Source organism: Balaenoptera ricei, chromosome 20 (assembly GCF_028023285.1).
Source record: "Balaenoptera ricei isolate mBalRic1 chromosome 20, mBalRic1.hap2, whole genome shotgun sequence".
Lineage (NCBI taxonomy): Eukaryota > Metazoa > Chordata > Mammalia > Artiodactyla > Balaenopteridae > Balaenoptera > Balaenoptera ricei.
Genome location: NC_082658.1, coordinates 52,225,709 through 52,246,238, shown reverse-complemented (window position 1 = coordinate 52,246,238; position 20,530 = coordinate 52,225,709). Strand labels below are relative to the sequence as shown.

Sequence of the window (20,530 nt, the reverse complement as noted above, 5' to 3'; positions counted from 1 at the left end):
AAAGTAACATAGGGCTTCCCTGGTGGCGCAGTGGTTGAGAATCTGCCTGCCAATGCGGGGCACACGGGTTCGAGCCCTGGTCTGGGAAGATCCCACATGCCACGGAGCGGCTGGGCCCGTGAGCCACAATTACTGAGCCTGCGCGTCTGGAGCCTGTGCTCCGCAACAAGAGAGGCCGCGATAGTGAGAGGCCCGCGCACCGCGATGAAGAGTGGCCTCCGCTTGCTGCAACTAGAGAAAGCCCTCGCACAGAAAAGAAGACCCAACACAGCCAAAAATAAATAAATAAATAAATAGAAAAATAAATAAATAAATAAATAAATAAATAAAATGTAGCATTTCAGTTAGCTAATCTACGAAAACACCTTTAAAAAAAAAAAAAACCCGAATGGAATCACAGGTGCACTTTTTAAAAAAAAGAAAAAAAAAAGAAAAAAGTAACATAATCACAATACCTAATTTGGAAAACCAAAATGAGGGGAAAAAATCACCTTGCCTTGTACCACATCAATGCATCTGGTGCTGTTTTATTCTCCCCACTGCCACCACACTGCTTGCAGGATCTCAGCCCCCTGACCAGGGATTGAACCCGGGCCATGGCAGTGAAAGCCCAGAATCCTAACCACTGGACCACCAGGGAAGTCCCTGGTGCTATTTTAGTATATATTTCCTGTGCGTGAATGTGAGTGTGCACAAGTGCATATGTGTGCGTGACCTTTTATAGAGATTTTTAAAAGCATAGCTGTAGACTTGAGTATATATAAAGTATAAAGTAACAAATCTTGATATCCCCCCCACACACACTTATCATTATATCAAAAGCATCATTCTGGTAGTTTATTTGTTTGTTTGTTTTGTTTTTGACTACTTTACATTTATTCCAGGAAATCAAGGAGGGTTTACAGTTTTAAAATCACTACATTAACAACAACCAAAATGGGAGTGAGGGAGTACAATGTGATCATATCAACCAGTGAAGAAAAATCATTTGATAAAGCACAACAATGTATTCATGATTTAAAGGAAACCTTTAAGTAAAGGAAGAATAGAGGAGTAGGCTCCTGATCAGATAAAGAGTTGTCTAACATTCTGGTAGTTTTTAAATTAATATAATGAATGGCTCATTGGCATGCTTCTGGGTCTGCCTTAGAGTGTGGCGACCTGATGAGTTGAATTTGGAGCCTGTGCGCTGCCATCTCATGGAGCTCTTGCCTTCTAGCCGCGTGGGCTTGGACTGGGCCTGCTCCATGGCGGAGATCCTGCGGTCACTCAACAGCGCCCCCCTGTGGCGTGACGTCATTGCTACCTTCACAGACCACTGCATCAAGCAGCTGCCTTTCCAGCTGAAGCACACCAACATCTTCACGCTGCTGGTGCTGGTCGGCTTCCCCCAGGTACGCCACTGAAGGCCTGGCCTCCTCTTCATCACATGCACAGCGTATATCTTTGGAAGTTTTTTTTTCTTTAGTTGTATAATTTGCCTTTACAGTATTGGTATATTTTCAAGATTATGGGATGGTTTGTTCAACTTGCATTTTTAACAGTTTAGCCATTTGATTCATTTTCTTGGCTTTGAATAATAGGTAACTGTAATATATTAAATTACAGAGAACTTCAAAATACAGTTGTTCACTTTGGCATTCATCTTGATCTCATTTCTACTTTTCACGTCTCTCAACTGGTTGGGACGAAGAGAACTGTGAAAACATGGCTTTATCCAGCAAGCACTTAAACCAATTCTGTGCCAGGCCTGTGCCAGGCCCTGGACTTAGAGATGGGAAGAACCTTGTCCTTGAGTGCTTGTTGAAGTCAGCGGCACAAGCAAAAGGCACTGTGCTGTATGTGCTGCTGAGTTGCCTTTTCTGTCTGTGTCATGTTCAGGTCCTCTGCGCGGGGACCCGCTGTGTTTATATGGATAATGCCAATGAACCACATAATGTGATCATCTTGAAGCACTTTACTGAGAAGAACAGGGCTGTGATCGTCAATGTCAAAACCCGGAAGAGGAAAACAGGTCCCAAGCATAATTATTTTTTCTAAGAATGAGAGACAGTTGTCTAATCTCTGTATACCCTAAAATCAGTTAAGATATCTTGGTTCTTGCCCCTGCGTGTGAATTTTTAAAAAACAAGTTATAGCTCCCTGAACTTCTTTTTGCTTGTCTCTGAGGTGATGTGGTTGAATTGGAATCACTTTGAAGGCCCTTTCCACACTGTTATTTTGTGTATATGGCTCTGTGTTTTTGGGTTGGCTAGATGTTTAGGTTCTGAACAGTTACTTTTTTCATTTGCCAGTGTCATTTGTTTTCTAATGGGTAATTTAAATATATGATGGAGTCAGGTGGCTACAGGACTGTAAAATAACTTCACATAATTGTATTGGCATTCATGTCACTTTCCACTTTGTTTCATCAATAGAACAGTGAAGGTACATCATTATGTGCCCAGGTCTGCTCTTGAAATAATCTGCTTTATCATTCAGCTTCAGCACTAGGCACTGTCTGTGCTATTTTTGTGTACTGTGCAATGTAAAAGTCAAGGTTTATTTATTTGTTTGTTTGTTTGTTTGTTTGCATATGACTATCCCATTGTTCTATGACCATTTGTTGAACAGACTATTCTTTCTTCATTGAATTATCTTGGCAACTTTGTGAAAATTAATTGACCCGTGTATGTTTGTGTCTATTTGTGGATTCTGTTACGTTCCATTAATCTATATATCTGTCCTTATGGGAATACCACATTGTCTTGACTGTTGTAGATTTCTCCTGAGTATTGAAATCAGGTTCTCCAACTTTGTTATTCTTCAGAATTGTTGGCTAGTCTAGTTCCTTTGTCTTTCTGTATAATTTTAGAATCAGCTTGTCAGTTTCTATTAAAGAACCTGCTGGACTTTTGATTGGCATTGTATTGAATCTATAGTCCATTTGGGAGAACTGACATCTTACCAATATTGAGTCTTTTGACTTGGGAGCATGGTATATCTCTCCATTCACTTATGGGATAAATTTGGGTCTTATAAAATGTAGATCCTTAATTTCTCTGAACCTCACATGGGGTATCAGATGCCTCTTCTCATTCCTGGTTTTGGTAATTTGTATCTTTTCTTTTTTGTTTCCTAGACTAGCCAGAGATTTATCAATTTATAGGATCTTTGCCAAGGACCAGCTTTTGGTTTCATTGATTTTTCTCTGTTATATCTGTTTTCTCTTTTATTGATTTCTATCTTTCTGTTATTAATTTCCTTATTTCTTCTTGCTTTGAGTTTAATTTGCTCTTTTTTCTTTTTCTGGTTTCTTAAAGTGGAAGTCTAAATCACTGATTTGAGACCTTTCTTTTTTTGTTGATAGAAGCATTTTAATGCTGTGAATTTCCTGTTAGGTGTGGCTTTATCCACATCCATAATTTTTGATATGTTGTGTTATCATTTTCATTCAGGTCACAGTATTTTCTATTCATCTTGTGATTTTTTTCTTTCTTCTGTGATTATTTAAAATTTTGTTGTTTAATTTCCAAATATTTGGGGATATTCCAGATATCTTTCTGTTATTGATTGCAAGTTGTGGTCAGAGAACATACTATGAATGATTTCAGTCCTATTAAGATTACTGCAATTTGTTTTATGGTCAAAAATTTAGTCTGTTTCAAATAAGATTCCATGTGCACTTGAAAAAAATGCATATACTGTGTTGTTGGTAGAGTGTCCTATAGATGTCATTGAGATCAAGTCATTTGACAGTGCTGTTCAAGTCTTCTATACTCTTACTGATTTTTTGTCTATTTGTTCTAACAATTACTGAGAAAGGAATGTTGAGGTATCCAGCTATAATTGCGTGTATGGTCTGTTTCTCATTTCATTATGAAACGTTCCTTTTTATCCCTAATAATATTCCATGTTCTGAAATCTACTTTAATATTTAGGTAGCCTCTCTAGCTTTTTTGTTGTTGTTGTTACTAACATTTGCGTGATGCATCTTTTTCTGTTCTTTTGCTTTAACCTCCCTGTGTCTTTACATTTCAAGTGTAGATAGCACATAGTGGAGTCTTCTTTTTTAATCCAGTCTGACAATACCTGCCCTTTTTTTTGTTGTTTTTTTTTTAATGAAAGTATAGTTGATTTACAATGTCATGCTAGTTTCAGGTTTACAGCACAGTGATTCAATATATATATTCTTTTTTCAGATTCTTTTCTTTATAGGTTATTACAAAATATTGAGTATAGTTTCCTGTGCTATACAGTAGATCCTTGTTGGTTATCTGTTTTATATATAGTAGTGTATGTCTGTTAATCTCAAACTCCTAATTTATCCCTCCCCAGTACCTGCCTTTTAATTGAGATGTTTAGACCATTTGTATTCAATACACTTATCAGGATGATTGAGTTCAAATCTACTATCTTCTTATTTATTTATTTGTTTGTTTGTTTGTTTGTTTTTTGGCTGTGTTGGGTCTCCGTTGCTGTGCGCGGGCTTTCTCTAGTTGCGGCAAGCGGGGGCTACTCTTTGTTGCGGTATGCGGGCTTCTCATTATCGTGGCTTCTCTTGTTGCAGAACATGGGCTCTAGGTGCATGGGGTTCAGTAGCTGTGGCACGCGGGCTCTAGAGCACAGGCTCAGTAGTTATGGTGCACAGGCTTAGTTGCTCCGCATCATGTCAGATCTTCCTGGGCCAGGGATCGAACCCATGTCCCCTGCATTGGCAGGTGGATTCTTAACCACTGTGCCACCAGGGAAGCCCCTCTACTATCTTCTTGCTTGTTTTTTGTTTGTCACATCTGTTCTTTTTTCTTTTTTTCCTTCTAACTTCTTTTGGATTGAGTCGTTTTTGTTTTTGTTTTTTTTTAATGATTCCATGTTATCTCCACTATTAGCTTTAAAGTATATCTTATTTTTTTAGTGGTTGCTTTAGGGTTTACAGTAGTTTACCTTCAAATAATTTCTTACTGGTTGCATTAGGGTTTATAATATACACCTTTAACTCATCGTGGTCTATCTTCAAACAATCTACCACTTCACATATAGTGAAGAAACATAGGTTTTCTATTTTTATTCCATCATCTTTTGGACTGTTGTTGTCCCACATTTTACTTTTACATGATATAAACCTCACAATACATTATTTATTTTGCTTTAAAAGTCACATACTTTAAAAGGGATCTTAAAACGAGAAAACAATAACTTTAATATTTAGCCACATATTTACCATTTCTGGTGCTCTTCATTCCTTGTATAAGTTCAAGTTTGTACCTGGTATCATTTTTTTTTTTTCCTGAAAAACTTCCCTTAATAACTCTCGTAGTGCTGGTCTGCTGCTACAAAATCGTTATTTTGGTTTGTCCTACCAAACCAAAGAAATATTTACTTTGACTTCATCTTTGAGATGAATTTTTCTAGGTAAAAAATTGTAAACTGGGAGTTTTTTCTTTGCATACCTTAAAGATATTGATCTTTTTTCTTCTGGTTTGCATAGTTTCTGCCATGAAGTCAGCCGTCATTCTCTGTTACTCTTCAAAATGTGTCTCTTTTCTCTGCCTGCTTTTAAGATGTTTCTCTTAATCACTGCTTTTTAGCATTTTGATTATGATGTGCCTTGGCATGATTTTCATTATGTTTCTTCTGCTTGATGGTTTAAAGAGCTCCTGGATCTATAGATTTATAGTTTTCATCAAATTTGGGATTTTTTTGATCATTATGTCTTCAAATAGTTTTTTGCCCCCGACTAGGACACTTCCACTCTCACTGTGGGAAGACAGAATATTCTCAGAGTTCTTTGTGAGCTCCAAGAATTGTTCTGCCTACTGCTTTTTGACAGTTCTTTCCTAGAACTGGGTAGTTTCCTATCTAGATAGTTTCCTCTCACATTTGTGTAGATCAGTATTCAGCCAAAGACTCATGAGGAACCCTCTGTAGATATCTAGAGGGGTCTCCCACACACCCCTCTCTCTGTGCATCTCCCTTCTCTGTGATATTCTACCCCATAAGTTCTAGCTGCCTTGACTTCCCTGAACTCTGACCTCTGTCTCCTCAGTTCATTAAAACTAGACTTGGATTTCCACTCCATGCTGTGCAGGCTGGAAATAGTCTCCAGATAGCCAGGGCTATTGGAAGGCTCACCTGGTTTGTGTCCCTTCTTTCAGGGGTCATCGTCCTATACTACCTATTGCCCAGTGTCTGCAAACCATTGTTTCATGTATTTTTCCAGGGTTCTGGTTGTTTAATGTAAGAGAGTAAATCCGATCCCTTTTACTCAGGCTTGTTCTGAAATGGAAGTCTCTCATGTGTTCTGTGTTTATGAACTTCCTTTAACACCTTTGGAGACAACCTGTTTGTGTGAGTGGTAGGAATGTGAATTGCATCTCTTGGTTGCTTGGTGGGTAGGTGGCCCAGTACCACTTTTGTGCTCAGCTGCAAGCTGGCCTTAAATATAATGGCTAAGTTTGAAGCCAGAGAGATTTGTGTTTTGGGGTCTGCAGTTCTTGCTTCAGTAAGGCACATTACTGGGGAAGAAACTTATCTGCAGGAAGTATTAACTGTGCTTTTTGTGCCTTCTTTTCCTGCCTGACATCACCCTTCAGTGAAGGACTACCAGCTGGTCCAGAAAGGAGGAGGACCGGAATGCAGCAACTCTCAGGCCCAGCTGAGCCAGTACTCCCAGCACTTTGCCTTTATTGCCAGTCACCTTCTGCAAACCAGCATGGACAGCCATTGTCCCGAGGCAGTGGAAGCAACTTGGGTCCTGTCCCTGGCCCTCAAAGGATTATACAAAACACTAAAGGTAGTGGTGAGCTTCTTCCATTTGCTGATGAATCTGGCTGTGATTTAACTCCTGCAGGGTATTAACTAGAAGGAAATACTACTATCTGATTTCAATGGATGGTTAATCATAGGATCTTGATTATTTTTAGAAATAATTGGTGCCTTGCACATGGATAACTTTAAGGAAGAAACAGAATTTTCCCAACAGTTGGTTCTCTGTAATTTTTCAGTCCTGCCTCATGGAACCAGGTGCCATTACCTAATGGGCCCGTAACCTTGGAAGATGAGAAGAAAAATTGAACAGTTTCTCACTTCCCTCTGAACCACGGTCCCTTCTGGTTCATCCTAGGAAGAATAAAGGGGGCTAATATCTTATGGGATCTTGGAGCAATAGATTTGGCATTTGGTGTGAGAGAAGACAGACAAGTTAAAGAGCTGGGCGATAATTGACACGGAGATGGGAAGCCTTGACTTGTGGGGAACATGATTCTTCTACCATCTGAGGGGCATCGATAGGGAGGATCTTTCCAACAGAACTAGCCATGGGAGAAGGATCTCATTTGGAAAGTTTATGCGTTCCCTGACTTTGGCAACACTGGCGAGGAGGCCATGGAACGACTCAAGCACCGCAAGGAGATTGGACTAGATGGCATTTCAGCTCTGGCCCAGCCCTGAGAGTTTATATTTTTAGGCTTGAGACCACACATCTGCTGTTTGTTGATTTCATGGCATTTATCACAATCTACTGTTGTTTTAGTTGTTTGCATTACAGTAGGAAAGAGAAAATAAACTCCCTGAGGGCAGAGACCATTTCTGTCTTTGAATCCTTCATTCCGTAAATATTTGTCTATTTGTCGAGCACCAGGGGCCAGATGGAACTAAGTACGTAGTGTTGAACTAGAAAGAAGGTCCCTGCTGTCGTGGAGCTTTCAGCCTAAACTGCAAGGGAGACAACAAAGAGCCTGCAAGGAAATCCACCATGAGTCAGAAAGAGCCTTTCTGAGGAGGTGAAATCTGAGGTGATAGATGAGGAGTCTGGGCAGAGCATTACATCCTGGGAGAGGTCCAACTCCAGGCCTGGTTGTCAGGGAGTAGAAGGGGCTACCTCAGGGCTTGAGGACAGTGCGAGGAGGAGATGAGACCACGGAGACAGGCAGGGGGCCTGCAGGACCTTGTCCGCTATGAATAGGGACTCGGGTTTCAGTCTACAGGGCAGTGGGAAGCTTTTGGAAGGTAGGGAGCAGGAGAGGGACATAAAACCTCTGTTCTTCGCACAGGACTCAGCACATAGAGTGTACGAGGCTTCCGAAATACTTGTTGAGTGAATGAATTAGAGAGCAAACAGACTTAGCTTATGGCTCAGGTTCAGAGTTTCATCCTCCCCATTGACTCTGGAATTTTCACCAGAAGGTGAACTTGGGCCACTAGCTGAGACTGGGCTCTGACAGAGAGGCCTGCTTCTCCCCAAGTGACCCTTACCTTCTTCACTCTGAGGCAGTTGCAGATCATTCTTTTTCTGTTTGGCAGGCTCATGGTTTTGAAGAGACCCATGCTACCTTCCTTCAGACTGATTTGCTGAAGCTGCTGGTGAAAAAGTGCAGCAAAGGGACCGGCTTCAGTAAAACGTGGCTCCTCCGGGACCTGGAAGTAAGGGACCAGGGTGATTCCTGCTGCTGTTTCCTGCTGCAGATTTACTGGCCTGGGAGTTAGAACCACCAGTCAGTTACAGCTGGTTCTGCCCTGTGCACTCTCATCTGGTGCAGTTGTTAAAACAGTGTCTTATATTTGTCTTCCCCTTTGGAAATAGAGATTATGACACCTGTCCTCCCTTGTCAGGGAAAATGAATTTGGTGTTTGTTCAAAGAATATTGGAAGAGAAGTATTTTGTGGAAACACACGGTTGACCAATTATATCATGGTAGTAAATCTGCCCTTGAATTATTATTTCCCTTTAAACTTCCTTTGAGCTAAAATCAGTTCCTAAATTTGTCCTCACTTATGTTTATTTTATGTAGGATTTTAGTTGATAATTTTCATTTTATTACTTTTCGCCATAGGCCTTCGATTTTTCTTAGTGGAATTACTGTGGTTCCCTGGGGCGTTTCTGTGCCAAGTGTCAGCTTCAGGTCAGAAAAGGCTGCTGCTGTATGGGGGTGCTCAGCTGGCCATTCTCAGTCACACAGAGGCCTGAGCTCCAGGAAACAGCTCTCAGTTGCCACAGGAGGATTTGGTTAGGTTTTAGGAAGATAACGCTAAAACATATTAATGGCTAACCTGGTGAACATCTGAGCTCTTGTTCTTTAGGAAATATTTTTAAAGTAAATTTTTTTTACATTCAAAAACTTATATTTTTTATATTCAGAAAGTTTGAAAAATAGAAAAGAAAGAAAAACTCCAAATTTCATCCCCCGCAAACAGAGCTACTGTTAGTATTATGTGTATTTCCTTTTTCTAATTTTTTTCCTTCTGTGTTTATATTACATACATAGGTTTAGATTGTACAATGAAGCACGCTGTGGAAATAAATTGAGGTCATGTGATGGCCATTTTTCTAAGTTGCTGGGTAGTTTTCATAACGACCATCTTTAATGGCTGCAGATGGTCCATAAAGATGGATTTCAGTTTTTTTGCCATTATTAAATGCTTCATTGACCATATCAGGAGTATAGCTTTTTACACATTGTACATTATTCCTGGAAGATGAGTTACCAGGTCAAAGGTTATGAACATTTGTATAGCTCCTTACATTTCACCAAAATGCCTTCTAAAAGGGTGATAACAACTTACACCGTCAGGGGCAGAGTTAAACGCGAAGGTCCCTTGTAGTTTCTGGTCAGCATTTCTTTGATTATAAGTATGGTTGAACATGTTTTCATATTTCTTTACTAATCTTACATTCTTTTTGTGAATTCTGATGTCTTTTAAAAGGTTCAGTCAGATGTTTTCTACCCTTTGAGGGTTAAAGATCTCACCCACTAAACACTCATGTTCCTGCCCTGCCTGATTTTCTTTCTGTGTAGATTTTGTCCATCATGCTGTACTCCTCAAAAAAGGAGATCAGCACTTTGGCTGAGCATGGAGAGCTGGAGCTGGATGAGCGAGGGGACCAGGAGGAGGAGGTGGAACGGTCAGTCAGCAGCCCGGGTGAGCCGGAGCAGAAAAAGCTAGACCCTCTCGAAAGCCTGGATGAGCCCACCAGAATATGTTTCTTGGTACGTTCTTGGGTCACAGTGTGGACTGAGGAAGGGACTCTAAGGAATGGATTCTCTTTGACTTGGACTGTGTTTTAGCCTCCATGTGAAAATGCTTCAGACTGATGTCCTGAGAATGCACTTCCTGAAGACTCAGTCGGTATTGTGCAGAATTCGTCCAGAGGGATGGAAAAGCCCTATTACAACAGTAGTTCTTAATGTTTGGGGGTCATGGACCCAAAAGCTTTAGATCGTTTCTCCCATAAACTGTACTTGCAAATATTTTGTAAAATTTTACATGTAATTTCAGGCCTGTCCATAAATCCCCAGACGACAGTCTGTCCTCACAGTTTCTCAGACACACTCCTACTTTCCCTGGATAATCCACTCTTCCTCAGAATGATGTGAAAATGGGCAAGGGCTAGGACTTCAAAGGATCTAACTGTGTGAAGAGTAAACAGAGAGTATGGGGTGGATATAAGAAAAGCAAGTACAGTTTTTAAAAACATGAAAAGAAAGTCCAGTACTTAGATTTATGTGCCACTTATCAAACTTGAGTGCAAGGCAGCTGCTACAGAGAAGCTAGCAATGGATACAATTTGGTGGGTACTTATTGACTATTAGCAGTACATTTGTTTGCATGATTTTTTTTTTTTTTTGGTGTTTCCATGTTTTATATCTTCCTTTGAATTTATAACAGTAATGCAGATTTTACAGTCCATGTTTTAGGGCTTATAATCTTATATGCATGAAGTGCCCATGTGATGTTCTTAAATTATAACTTGTGGTAACTTTAGGAAATAATTGTTTTATCACTTTTGAGGTCAGATCATCAATAATGTGTTAAAGCAGTTTAAATTGTCTCTCTTCTACTTCCTCCTTGTGGCCTTCAGATGGCTCACGACGCCCTCAATGCCCCTCTGCACATTCTCCGGGCCATATACGAACTGCAGATGAAGAGGACCGACTCTTTCTTCCTGGAGGTTCAGAAGAGGTAAGGGACATTTAGATGCAGCCAAAGTGTAGTGAGTGAGGCAACAAGTAAGGGCGGGACTCTGTTTACCTCCTGCCAACAAGATGTGGATAAAAACTCCTGACAGGCCAAAGAGCAGTTGGTTTTCAGTTCTTCATAAAGCGACATGAAAGCTGGCTGTGCCACACCGCATGGCTCATCTTTGAGTTGTGTTGTGTGCTTCTCCTTTAGGAAGAACTTTATATTCGCAGTCTGCCTCTTAGAGTAAACTCGTTGTGGGGGCAGAGTTTTGACACAGACGCCAAGGTTTCTCTCCCATGTCAGCCCAGGGAGCAAACGGTGCAGAGCAGGACCTTCTGGTACATTCTGGTCAAAAGTGTCCTTTCGTTTGTTTGTTTTTTCACTTCTGTGCATTATTTTTGTGTTTTTTCTTCAAGGATTATTATAAAATTAACAATATACCCTTCCTCTTGGCCAGGAAGTTCAGAGCTAGTTCTCGGGCCCAGCTCTTAAATTTGTGGAGAACTTTATGTTTCTGCAACTAATCTCCTCCTCCATCCCCCACATCCTAGTTTTGACTTCCTATTCTGATTTATATCCAATTCCAATTTAATTTTCTTTTGTTATTTCATATTTCTATTTTCCCGTATGTATTATCTACTGCCTCAAATCCTTTGTGAGATGAGGCAGGGTTGCATCAGTTAGGACACAGAAGTATCATGGTCAAGGAGGATGGAATTTGTTTTCCCTCTCATGGCGCAGTCCAGAGGTAGGCAGCAGCCTAGGGTGGGTGGGCGGTCTGCTTCACAAGGGACCCCGCACCCCCAAGGGTGCTGTCCTCACCTGTGTCGTCAGACCTGGCTCCCCGACACCAGCTCTTTGTTCCAGCCCAGAGGAAAGGGGGAAGGTGGGTAAAGGAGCTCATCCTTAACCCAGTTGTTTGAGGGCAGGCTGCGGAAATGGCACGCGTTACCTCACTGGCCTCCCGTTGGCGTGACCCTAGTTGCATTGCTGCTAGGAGGACTGGGAACTGTGTCTCCAGCTGGGTGATTGTGTATCTTGCTAAAACTTCAGGGAACTTTGTTTCTAAATGAAAGGAAGAATGGATCCTAAGGGATGGCTTGCATCTCTGCTGTGGGCACATGGGCACGCGTGCACGTTCATGTGCACATTTGCATGCATGAATAGATGAACACTGTGAATCTAGTGTGCGAAATATGGAACGTAATAACGTAATTGCAAAATAACAGGAAAATAACTCGGATCGGCATTTCTGCAAGTTTCACTGCAGGTTAAACTCTTGCCTTTCTGTAACTCAGGTGCCCAACTTTGTGTTCCTTCCTTCTCTTCAGGTTTGACGGGGATGAGCTCACCACCGATGAAAGGATACGGACCCTGGCTCAGAGGTGGCAGCCCAGCAGGAGTCTGAGACTGGACGAGCAGAGCGCCAAAGCTGTGGATACAGACATGATTATCTTACCATGCTTGGTATGTCGCCCCACCTGGGAAGCAAGGTGTCCCTCCCGCCCCCACCCCAGTTGTGAGCAGGCCAGGCCTCTGTGACGCTGGTCTTTGGGTTGCAGTCCCGTCCCGCACGCTGTGACCAGGCCACCACAGAGTCAAACCCCGTGACCCAGAAGCTGATCTCCAGCACGGAGAGTGAACTGCAGCAGAGCTACGCCAAGCAGCGGCGCAGCAAGAGCGCCGCCCTCCTGCACAAAGAGCTCAACTGCAAGAGCAAGAGGGCCGTGCGGGACTACCTCTTCCGCGTGAACGAGGCCACAGCAGTCCTGTACGCCCGCCATGTGCTCGCGTCCTTGCTCGCCGAGTGGCCGGGGCACGTGCCGGTGAGTGAGGACATCCTGGAGCTGAGCGGCCCTGCCCACATGACCTACATTCTGGATATGTTCATGCAGCTGGAAGAAAAGCACCAGTGGGAGAAGGTAATTAGGCAGCCGGGCTGGGCACTCACCCCACTTGCTCCTCCTCTGTGTCCCTCCCAGCCCCCCGCCGGGGGGTTTGAATAGGCTTCCTCTAGTGAGTGCCTTCCTGGAGTGAGGTTACCTGTGTGGCTGTACAGCCCCCTGACAGGTGTGAACGCAACGAAGGCAGGGTCAGGTCGCTGTTAAACTCTCCCAAGTACTGGCCTGGAGCCGAGCTCATGGCCTAGGCAGACTTGGTGCTCAGAGAGTGTTTGATGTAACGATCCCACGAAACCTGCCCTTGCAGCTTTCTTTTTTTGTTTTCAGACTTATGAGTCTAACTCTCCTTGCTAGCCTGTCTCTTCTCATGTCCCCTAGGGTCTCACACAGTGTGAAGTCTGGGAGACAGGGTTAATTATGATTCTGACAGCCTGTTCCCGTAATACAGGAAGCCTTCCAGGAAGGTTTACGTCTTCTGTTTTAAACCATGGTTTCTAGAATGTCTACCTCAGGTCAGACACTCTGCCAGCACTTACACCTGTGTTACATTGTGACCCAGAGAGTTTTATTGGTGAAGAAATCAAGCCCAGGAGGCTTGTCCAAGGCTCCCAGCTTCTGGGTGGCAGACGTGGGGTCTTACCAGAGTCTGTGCATTCTCTTAAGTCCAGTGCTCTATTTTCTTTTTTTCTTTGGCCACACCGTGCGGCATGTGGGATCTTAGTTCCCTGACTAGGGATCAAACCCGTGCCCCCTACAGTGGAAGCACAGAGTCCTAACCACTGGACTGCCAGGAAAGTCTCCAGTGCTCTAATTTTAAGTTTCAACTTGACAAGTGGTGATCATCTTTTGTTTTGTTTTTAAATCAGATCTTCAACTTGGTCTTTTGAAGTAGTGCTGGGTTAGCAAACTTTCACAGGGCTGGAAGCATCTCTTCTACTTCCTTCTGTGTAGAACCAGGGGACCCACATAGCAGAACTCAGGAGCCCTGGGCACAGTCTCTAGCTGAACTACGAAGTTTTGTCACCGTCTTCCCATGTTTCCTGCCTGTGTCCCACCAGATACTGCAGAAGGTGCTCCAGGGCTGCCGAGAGAACATGCTAGGCACCATGGCCCTGGCTGCCTGCCAGTTCATGGAGGAGCCAGGAATGGAGGTGCAAGTGAGGGAGTCGAAACACCCGTATAACAACAACACCAACTTTGAGGTACGATCCAGGGTCGGCCAGACTCGCCCAGCCTCAGGGTGCGCAGCTGGCAGGACCTGCAAGGGTTGCTGAGTAGCATGAATCTCATCAACTCCCGCTGCGGCTCTTTCTGCCTGGACAGACATGGCCTAGAAAGTGCTCCCATGGTCTCAGCAGCAGTCTGCCTCCCTGAAGCCAGTCCCGGGAATCTATACAAACAAGTCCTCTCTTCTCCTGACCTTGTTTTAATAGAAAGCAAGGGGCCACCCGGCCCTGGAGGAGAGATTCCTCTTCCTGCAGCAAGCTCCTGAGAGTGAGGCCTTGGTGTCTGGCAGAGACTTTGAGTGTGGGTCTGGGTTCAGCCCTCACTCTGTCCATCTCCTGATGACCTGGCCACACCTTGGAGTCTCCCACCCCTTTGTTTAATTACCCAGAACTGAAAAGCCTCATCTCTTGCATCCTTAACTCTGTACGTGGACAGAGAGATGCAGGAGTTTGGATGAGGCAGGAGGGGGGCGGCCTCAGTTATCTTCACTGACCTAGTGCTGCTTGCATTTCTTCATCTCTTTTCAAAATGTTGGAGCTGTCGTTCTGAGTAGGTGATGGCCTGTGGCCACAGTGGTGGGTGATAGAGAAACTAATCCTGGATATGGTTGTTGCCAGCTGAGGTTTCGTTTTGCAGAAGAATAAACCTCCTCACTCTACCTTCTAAGCCTCTTTTCTTCCCCGGCTCCTAGGCTCTGTCCCCACTCCCCCAGCCCCACGTAGACACACCTAGTGAGCTATCGAGTTCTGCCTCAGAGCGATCACCTTACCTTCTCCGCTGCCCGGACTCCTCCCCTCCCCTGGGTCCTTCCCGCTGCTGCTCTCTGATCCCCCACTGCTGGCCTGCCCCAGCCCTGGCCTTGCTGCACACCAGCTGTCACAGTGATCCTGGTACAACACAAACCTAACCTAGGCTTTCTCCTGCTTACGGTCTTTCCAGGGCTCCCCCTGCTGTCCAGACAAGTCTCAACGCTTCATTTTAGCACACAAAGCCTTCTGCATCTGTCCCTGCCGGCCTCTCCAGGATCACGTCACCCCTGCCCCCATCTCCCAAGCATATGTGCACACAAAGCTCAACCTGTACCTCAGACACATCAAGCTCCTGTTATTCCCTGAACATGTCAGGCTTTCCAGTCAGTGCTCTTTCCTTTGCCTGGAATGCACCCCCAGGTGCTCGTCTCTCTCTCACCTGCCTCCTGCCATTCCTTCCTCCTGGACAGGCTGCTCCTGTGCCCCCAGTCTCCACAGCAACCCAAACATCCCTTCACTGGGACTCTTTTCTGCCCTCGCCTCCCCTCCCCGCCCCCCCCCTCGAGCTGTGCCCCATGCTGCACAGTGTGCTTCCTGCCGTGTTTGCAGCCATGTGCGTGCTCCCCGACCCAGCTGGGCCGAGAGCTCCTGGAGGGCAGGGGCTGTGACTCACCCCTTCTTACATGCCCAGTCTTAACTGCAGGATTGGCACAAGGAAGCCCTCAGTCACTGTCCAGTGGCCAGCGATGACAGGAGTGTCCTTGTTTTCCCTCCTAGGATAAAGTTCACATTCCTGGTGCAATCTACCTCTCAATCAAATTCGATCCTCAGTGCAATACAGAGGAAGGCTGTGACGAGCTAGCCATGTCCAGCAGCGGTGACTTTCAGCAGGATCGACACAACTTCAGTGGGTCTCAACAGAAATGGAAAGATTTTGAGCTTCCAGGTAGTAAATAAATACTGAGTTATACAGACTCTTAACGTTAAGTACCTAGAAGGGAAATTGTTGAAGGATTTAAAACTGTGTTGAATCTGTTTCAGTGGAAAGCGCTCACTTGCCTTTCCCTGTTGCTGCAGTATCCTGACCTGTTTCTGATTCTTGTGTGCCCCAGGAGATACTCTGTATTACCGCTTCACCTCTGACATGAGCAACACCGAGTGGGGCTACAAATTCACTGTGACGGCTGGGCACCTGGGGCGATTCCAGACAGGTGTGTGCTCTGGTCTTTCCGTTTGCATGATCTCCCGGCCCGGGACACTCTGGGGGTCGGTGCCATTATGTCACTGATCTTTGTTAAAATCAAACCAGGTACTTTTCTCTGAGACTTCAACGAATTTGTCTCACAAGGCCCACGCACGTCACTCGTGAATGTACTGGAGTTGGGCAGGTTGTAACTTCTAAAGAGCCATCTGTCAGGACCTAGGAAAGATGCTTGTTCTCTTAAAATTTGCCAGGGCATTCTGCAAAAAGGAAGAACTGAAAGTGTTCCTATGTTGCTTTTACATAAGGCATAATTTCAGGCGAAATGTAAATGATCACAGTGGTTTCCTCCTATTCGTTAAAACTTGAGCAGCTTACAGTTTTTAAATGTCTCTGTGTGTGCGGGTTGCCAGGATTCGAGATTCTGAAGCAGATGCTGTCAGAAGAAAGAGTTGTGCCGCACCTCCCATTGGCCAAAATTTGGGAATGGCTGGTGGGTGTGGCCTGTCGCCAGACTGGTCATCAGCGGTTAAAAGCCATCCACCTACTCCTGAGGATCGTGCGATGCTGCACCCACAGGTAAGCTGCCTTCTGGATACGAGTCCCTTGCTGGGTATTTGTATTGTGAATATCTCCCCCCACTTCGGGGCTTGCCATTCACTCTGTTAGTGGTGTCTTTGATGAAAAGAAGTTTCTAATTTTAATGTCTTCCAGTTCATCACTCATTTCCTTTATGATAGAGCTTTCATTGTCCTATTTAGGAAATTTTTGCCTTACTTGACCTTGGGGTCATGAAGATAAAGCTTAATTATTTTTTCTTCCATATTTAGGTCTACAATCCACATGGAATGAATTTTAGTGCATGATTTGAAGGGTAGGGTCATGCTTTGCTTTTTCTCACACATGGATCTCCACTTAACTCAAAAGCCCACCTTTCCCCTCACCACACTCCAGTGCCATCTTCATCACAGAGAAGGTGTCCATATACACATGGATCCATCCCTGGTTGCTTTTGTTCCATTGGTCTTTTTGGTTATCTTTGTGCCAGTACCACACTTAGATATTGTAGCTTTATAGCAAATTTACGTTATCTAGCAGTATAAATCCTTCAACTGGTTCTTCATCTTCAAGATTGTCTTGGCTAGTTTTACCCTGCATGTCCATGTAAATTTTAGAATTAGTTTATTTCTTTTTCCCCCCCCCAGCTTTATTGAGGTGTAATTAACAAATAAAATTGTAATGTATTTAAAGTGTAGAAGGTAATGATTTGATACATAATACATTATACATTGTGAAAGGATTCCCACAATCGAGTTAACTAACACGTCCGTCACCTCATATGTTTACCTTTTTCTGTGGTATGTGACAACACTTAAATTTCACCCTCTTGCTGAAATTTGCTTTTCAGCAAATTTCTGTTATGTGTTATAGTATTGTACACTATTATCAACTATAGTCACCATGTTGTATAATAGATCCTCAGACCTTATTCATCTTGTAACTGAAAGTTTATACCCTTTTACCAGCCTTTCCCCATTTCCCCCACTTCCCAGCCACTGGCAACCACCATTCTAACTCCCTGTTTCTATAGGATTGACTTTTTTTTGGATTCCACATAAAAGTGATACCATGCAGTATTTGTCTTTCTTTATCTAGCTTATTTCACTTAGCATAATGCCCTCCAGGTTCATCTGTGTTGTCGAAAATGGCAGGATTTCCTTTTTTCTCATAACTGAATAATATTTCATTGTGTATATATACACCACATTTTCTTTATCCATTCGTCCATTGACAGGCGTTATTTCCAGACATTGGCTATTAGGAATAATACTGCAATGAACATAGGAGTACTGATAATCTCTTTGAGATAATGATTTCATTTCTTTTGGGTATACCCAGAGGTGGGATCGATGGATCATTTGGTAGTTCTAGCTTTAATTTCTTGAGGAACCTCCATACTGTTTTGCATAGTGGCTGTACCAGTTTACATTCCCACCAACAGTGCACAAGGGTTCTCTCTTTTCTCGACATCCTTGCCAGCATTTGTTTTCTCTTATCTTTTTGATGGGAGCTATCCTAACACAGGGGAGGTGATATCTCATTGTAGTTTTGATTTGCATTTCCCTGATGAGTAGTGATAATTGAGCACCTTTTTAGGTACCTGTTGGCCATTTGTATGCCTTCTTTGGACAGATGTCTCTTTAGGTCCTTTGCCTATTTTTTTAATTGGGTTATTTTTTGCTATTGAATGGTATGAGTTCCTTGTGTATTTTGGATATTAACTCCTTATCAGATATATGATTTGCAAATACTTTCTCCTAGTCCACAGGGTGCCTTTTCACTCTGTTGATTGTTCTCCTTGCTGTGCAGAAGCTTTTTAGTTTGATGTAGTTCCACCTGTTTATTTTTGCTTTTGATATCGAATCCAAAAAATCATTGCCGAAAAAAAAGAAAAAGAATATTAAGGGGACTTCCCTGGTGGTCCAGTGTTTAAGACTCTGCACTCCCACTTCAGGGGGCGCAGGTTTGATCCCTGGCCGGGGAACTAGTATCCTGCATGCCGTTCAGCATGGCCAAAAAAAAAAAATTGCCAAGACCAATGTCAAGGAGCTTACAGCCTATGTTTTCTTTTAGGAGTTTTACAGTTTCACGTGTTACATTCAAGTCTTTAATCCATTTTGAGTTGATTTTTGTGTATGGTAAGATAGGGGTCCAGTTTCATTCTTTTGCATGTGGATATCCAGTTTTCCCAACACCATTTATTGAATGGTGAGAATATTCTTTCTTCATTACATATTCTTGGTACTTTTGTCAAAAATTAATTGACCATATATTCATAGGTTTATTTTTTGGCTCTCTGTTCTGTTCCATTGCTCTATATGTCTTTTTTTAATGCCAATACCAACTCCATACTGTTTTGATTACTGTATCTTTATGGTATAGTTTAAAATCAGGAAATGTGATGCCTCCAGCTTTGTTCTTCTTTCTCAAGATTGCTTTGACTGTTTGGGTATTTTTGTAGTTCCATATAAATTTTAGGATTGTTTTTTCTATTTCTGTGGAATATGCCATTGGAGTTTTGATAAGGATTGCTGTAGGTTGTTTTGAGTACTATGAACATTTTAACAATATTAATTCTTCCAATCCATGAACACAGAATATCTTTCCATTTACTTTGTCTTCTTCAATTTGTTTCATCAGTGTTTTATAGTTTTCAGTGTAGATCTTTCACCTCCTTTGTTAAATTTATTTCTAAGTATTTTATTTTTTGGATCCTATTGTAAATGGGATTGTTTTCCTAATTCCTCTTCCTGATAGTTCATTGTTAGTGTATAGAAATGCAACTGATTTTTCTATATTGATTTTGTATCCTGTAACTTTACTGAATTTATTTATTAGTTCTAACAGTTTTTTGTTGCAGTCCTTAGGATTTTCTATATATGATATCATGGCATATGCAAACAGAGATAATTTTACTTCTTACTTTGCAATTTAAGTACCTCTTATTTCTTTTTCTTGCCTAATTGCTCTGGCTAGGACTTCCAGTACTATACTGAATAGAAGTGGCAAGAGTGGGCATCCTTGTCTTGTTCCTGATTTTCTCTGTACACACATGAGTGCACCTCTCTCACCTGATGGGATTTTGATGGACTCTTTAGATCAATTTGAGAAAAATCAAGGTCTTCAGAATATTGAGTTCTCTAATACACAGTCCTCCATTGTATAAGTCTCAGTAATGTTTTATAGTTTCCTATGTAGAGGACTTGCACAGCATTTTGTTAGATTTATTCCTAGGTATTTAATGTTTCTGATGCAATTGTAATTGGTATTTAAATTTTTTGCTTTTTAATTGTTTCTGCTGGTATATAATTACTTTTCATGTGTTGCCCTTGTATCCAGTGACCTTGCTCTGTTTGTTAATTCTAAGTATATATGCAGATCACTCGGCACACAGTCATGTTATCTACAAATAGTAAGCTTTATTTCTTTCTCTCAATCCTTAGAAACTTTTCCCTTTTGCCGTTTTGCATTAGCTGGGACCTCCAGTAGAGTGTTGAATGGAACTGGGGATTGAAGACATAAGAGTCTCAGAGGGAAGGCATTGGTGACTGTGCCACACACATCATCCATGCACTCAGTCCCTACCCTCCTTGCTTAGACCCCCACGTGTCAGGAGTTCAGTGCACCCTTTTCCGGCATTTTTAAGGCACACAGACTCACAGAATGCTAGTCAGAGTGGAGTGATGATACTCAAAGTAACATGGTGTCTCGTCGTGTAATATGGAGCTGTTATTCAAAAAATAAAGGACTCTCCAAGTCAGGAAAGATAAAGTGATGACTTGTGTAGTCAGTCTATGTACAGGCTGGCAGAAGGGAGGGAGAAGGGGAAAGCTGGGCATGATGGCTGCCACCACTGTGTCCTCATACGCAGACATCAGGGGTCACTTGGCCCACGGGACTTAGTTCCGTTCTTGTGAGAGCGGCCTCCAGTGAGAACTGTCTGGTTGAGTCAC

At 42.8% G+C, this 20,530-nt stretch overlaps 1 protein-coding gene across 5 annotated transcripts in view; it reads left to right on the top strand.

Moving 5' to 3' along the window:
- Positions 1-20,530, top strand: part of ZZEF1 (zinc finger ZZ-type and EF-hand domain containing 1) — a 115,844-nt gene that overhangs the window by 86,592 nt on the left and 8,722 nt on the right. For all 5 annotated transcript variants that reach the window (XM_059908025.1, XM_059908027.1, XM_059908024.1 and 2 more), the window contains 12 exons: positions 1,220-1,394; positions 1,882-2,014; positions 6,573-6,772; positions 8,281-8,400; positions 9,774-9,965; positions 10,838-10,938; positions 12,270-12,405; positions 12,501-12,860; positions 13,898-14,041; positions 15,593-15,761; positions 15,928-16,026; positions 16,430-16,595. In XM_059908025.1, the coding sequence (XP_059764008.1) occupies positions 1,220-1,394; positions 1,882-2,014; positions 6,573-6,772; positions 8,281-8,400; positions 9,774-9,965; positions 10,838-10,938; positions 12,270-12,405; positions 12,501-12,860; positions 13,898-14,041; positions 15,593-15,761; positions 15,928-16,026; positions 16,430-16,595 (1,995 nt within the window). The remainder of the gene's footprint in view (positions 1-1,219; positions 1,395-1,881; positions 2,015-6,572; positions 6,773-8,280; positions 8,401-9,773; positions 9,966-10,837; positions 10,939-12,269; positions 12,406-12,500; positions 12,861-13,897; positions 14,042-15,592; positions 15,762-15,927; positions 16,027-16,429; positions 16,596-20,530) is intronic.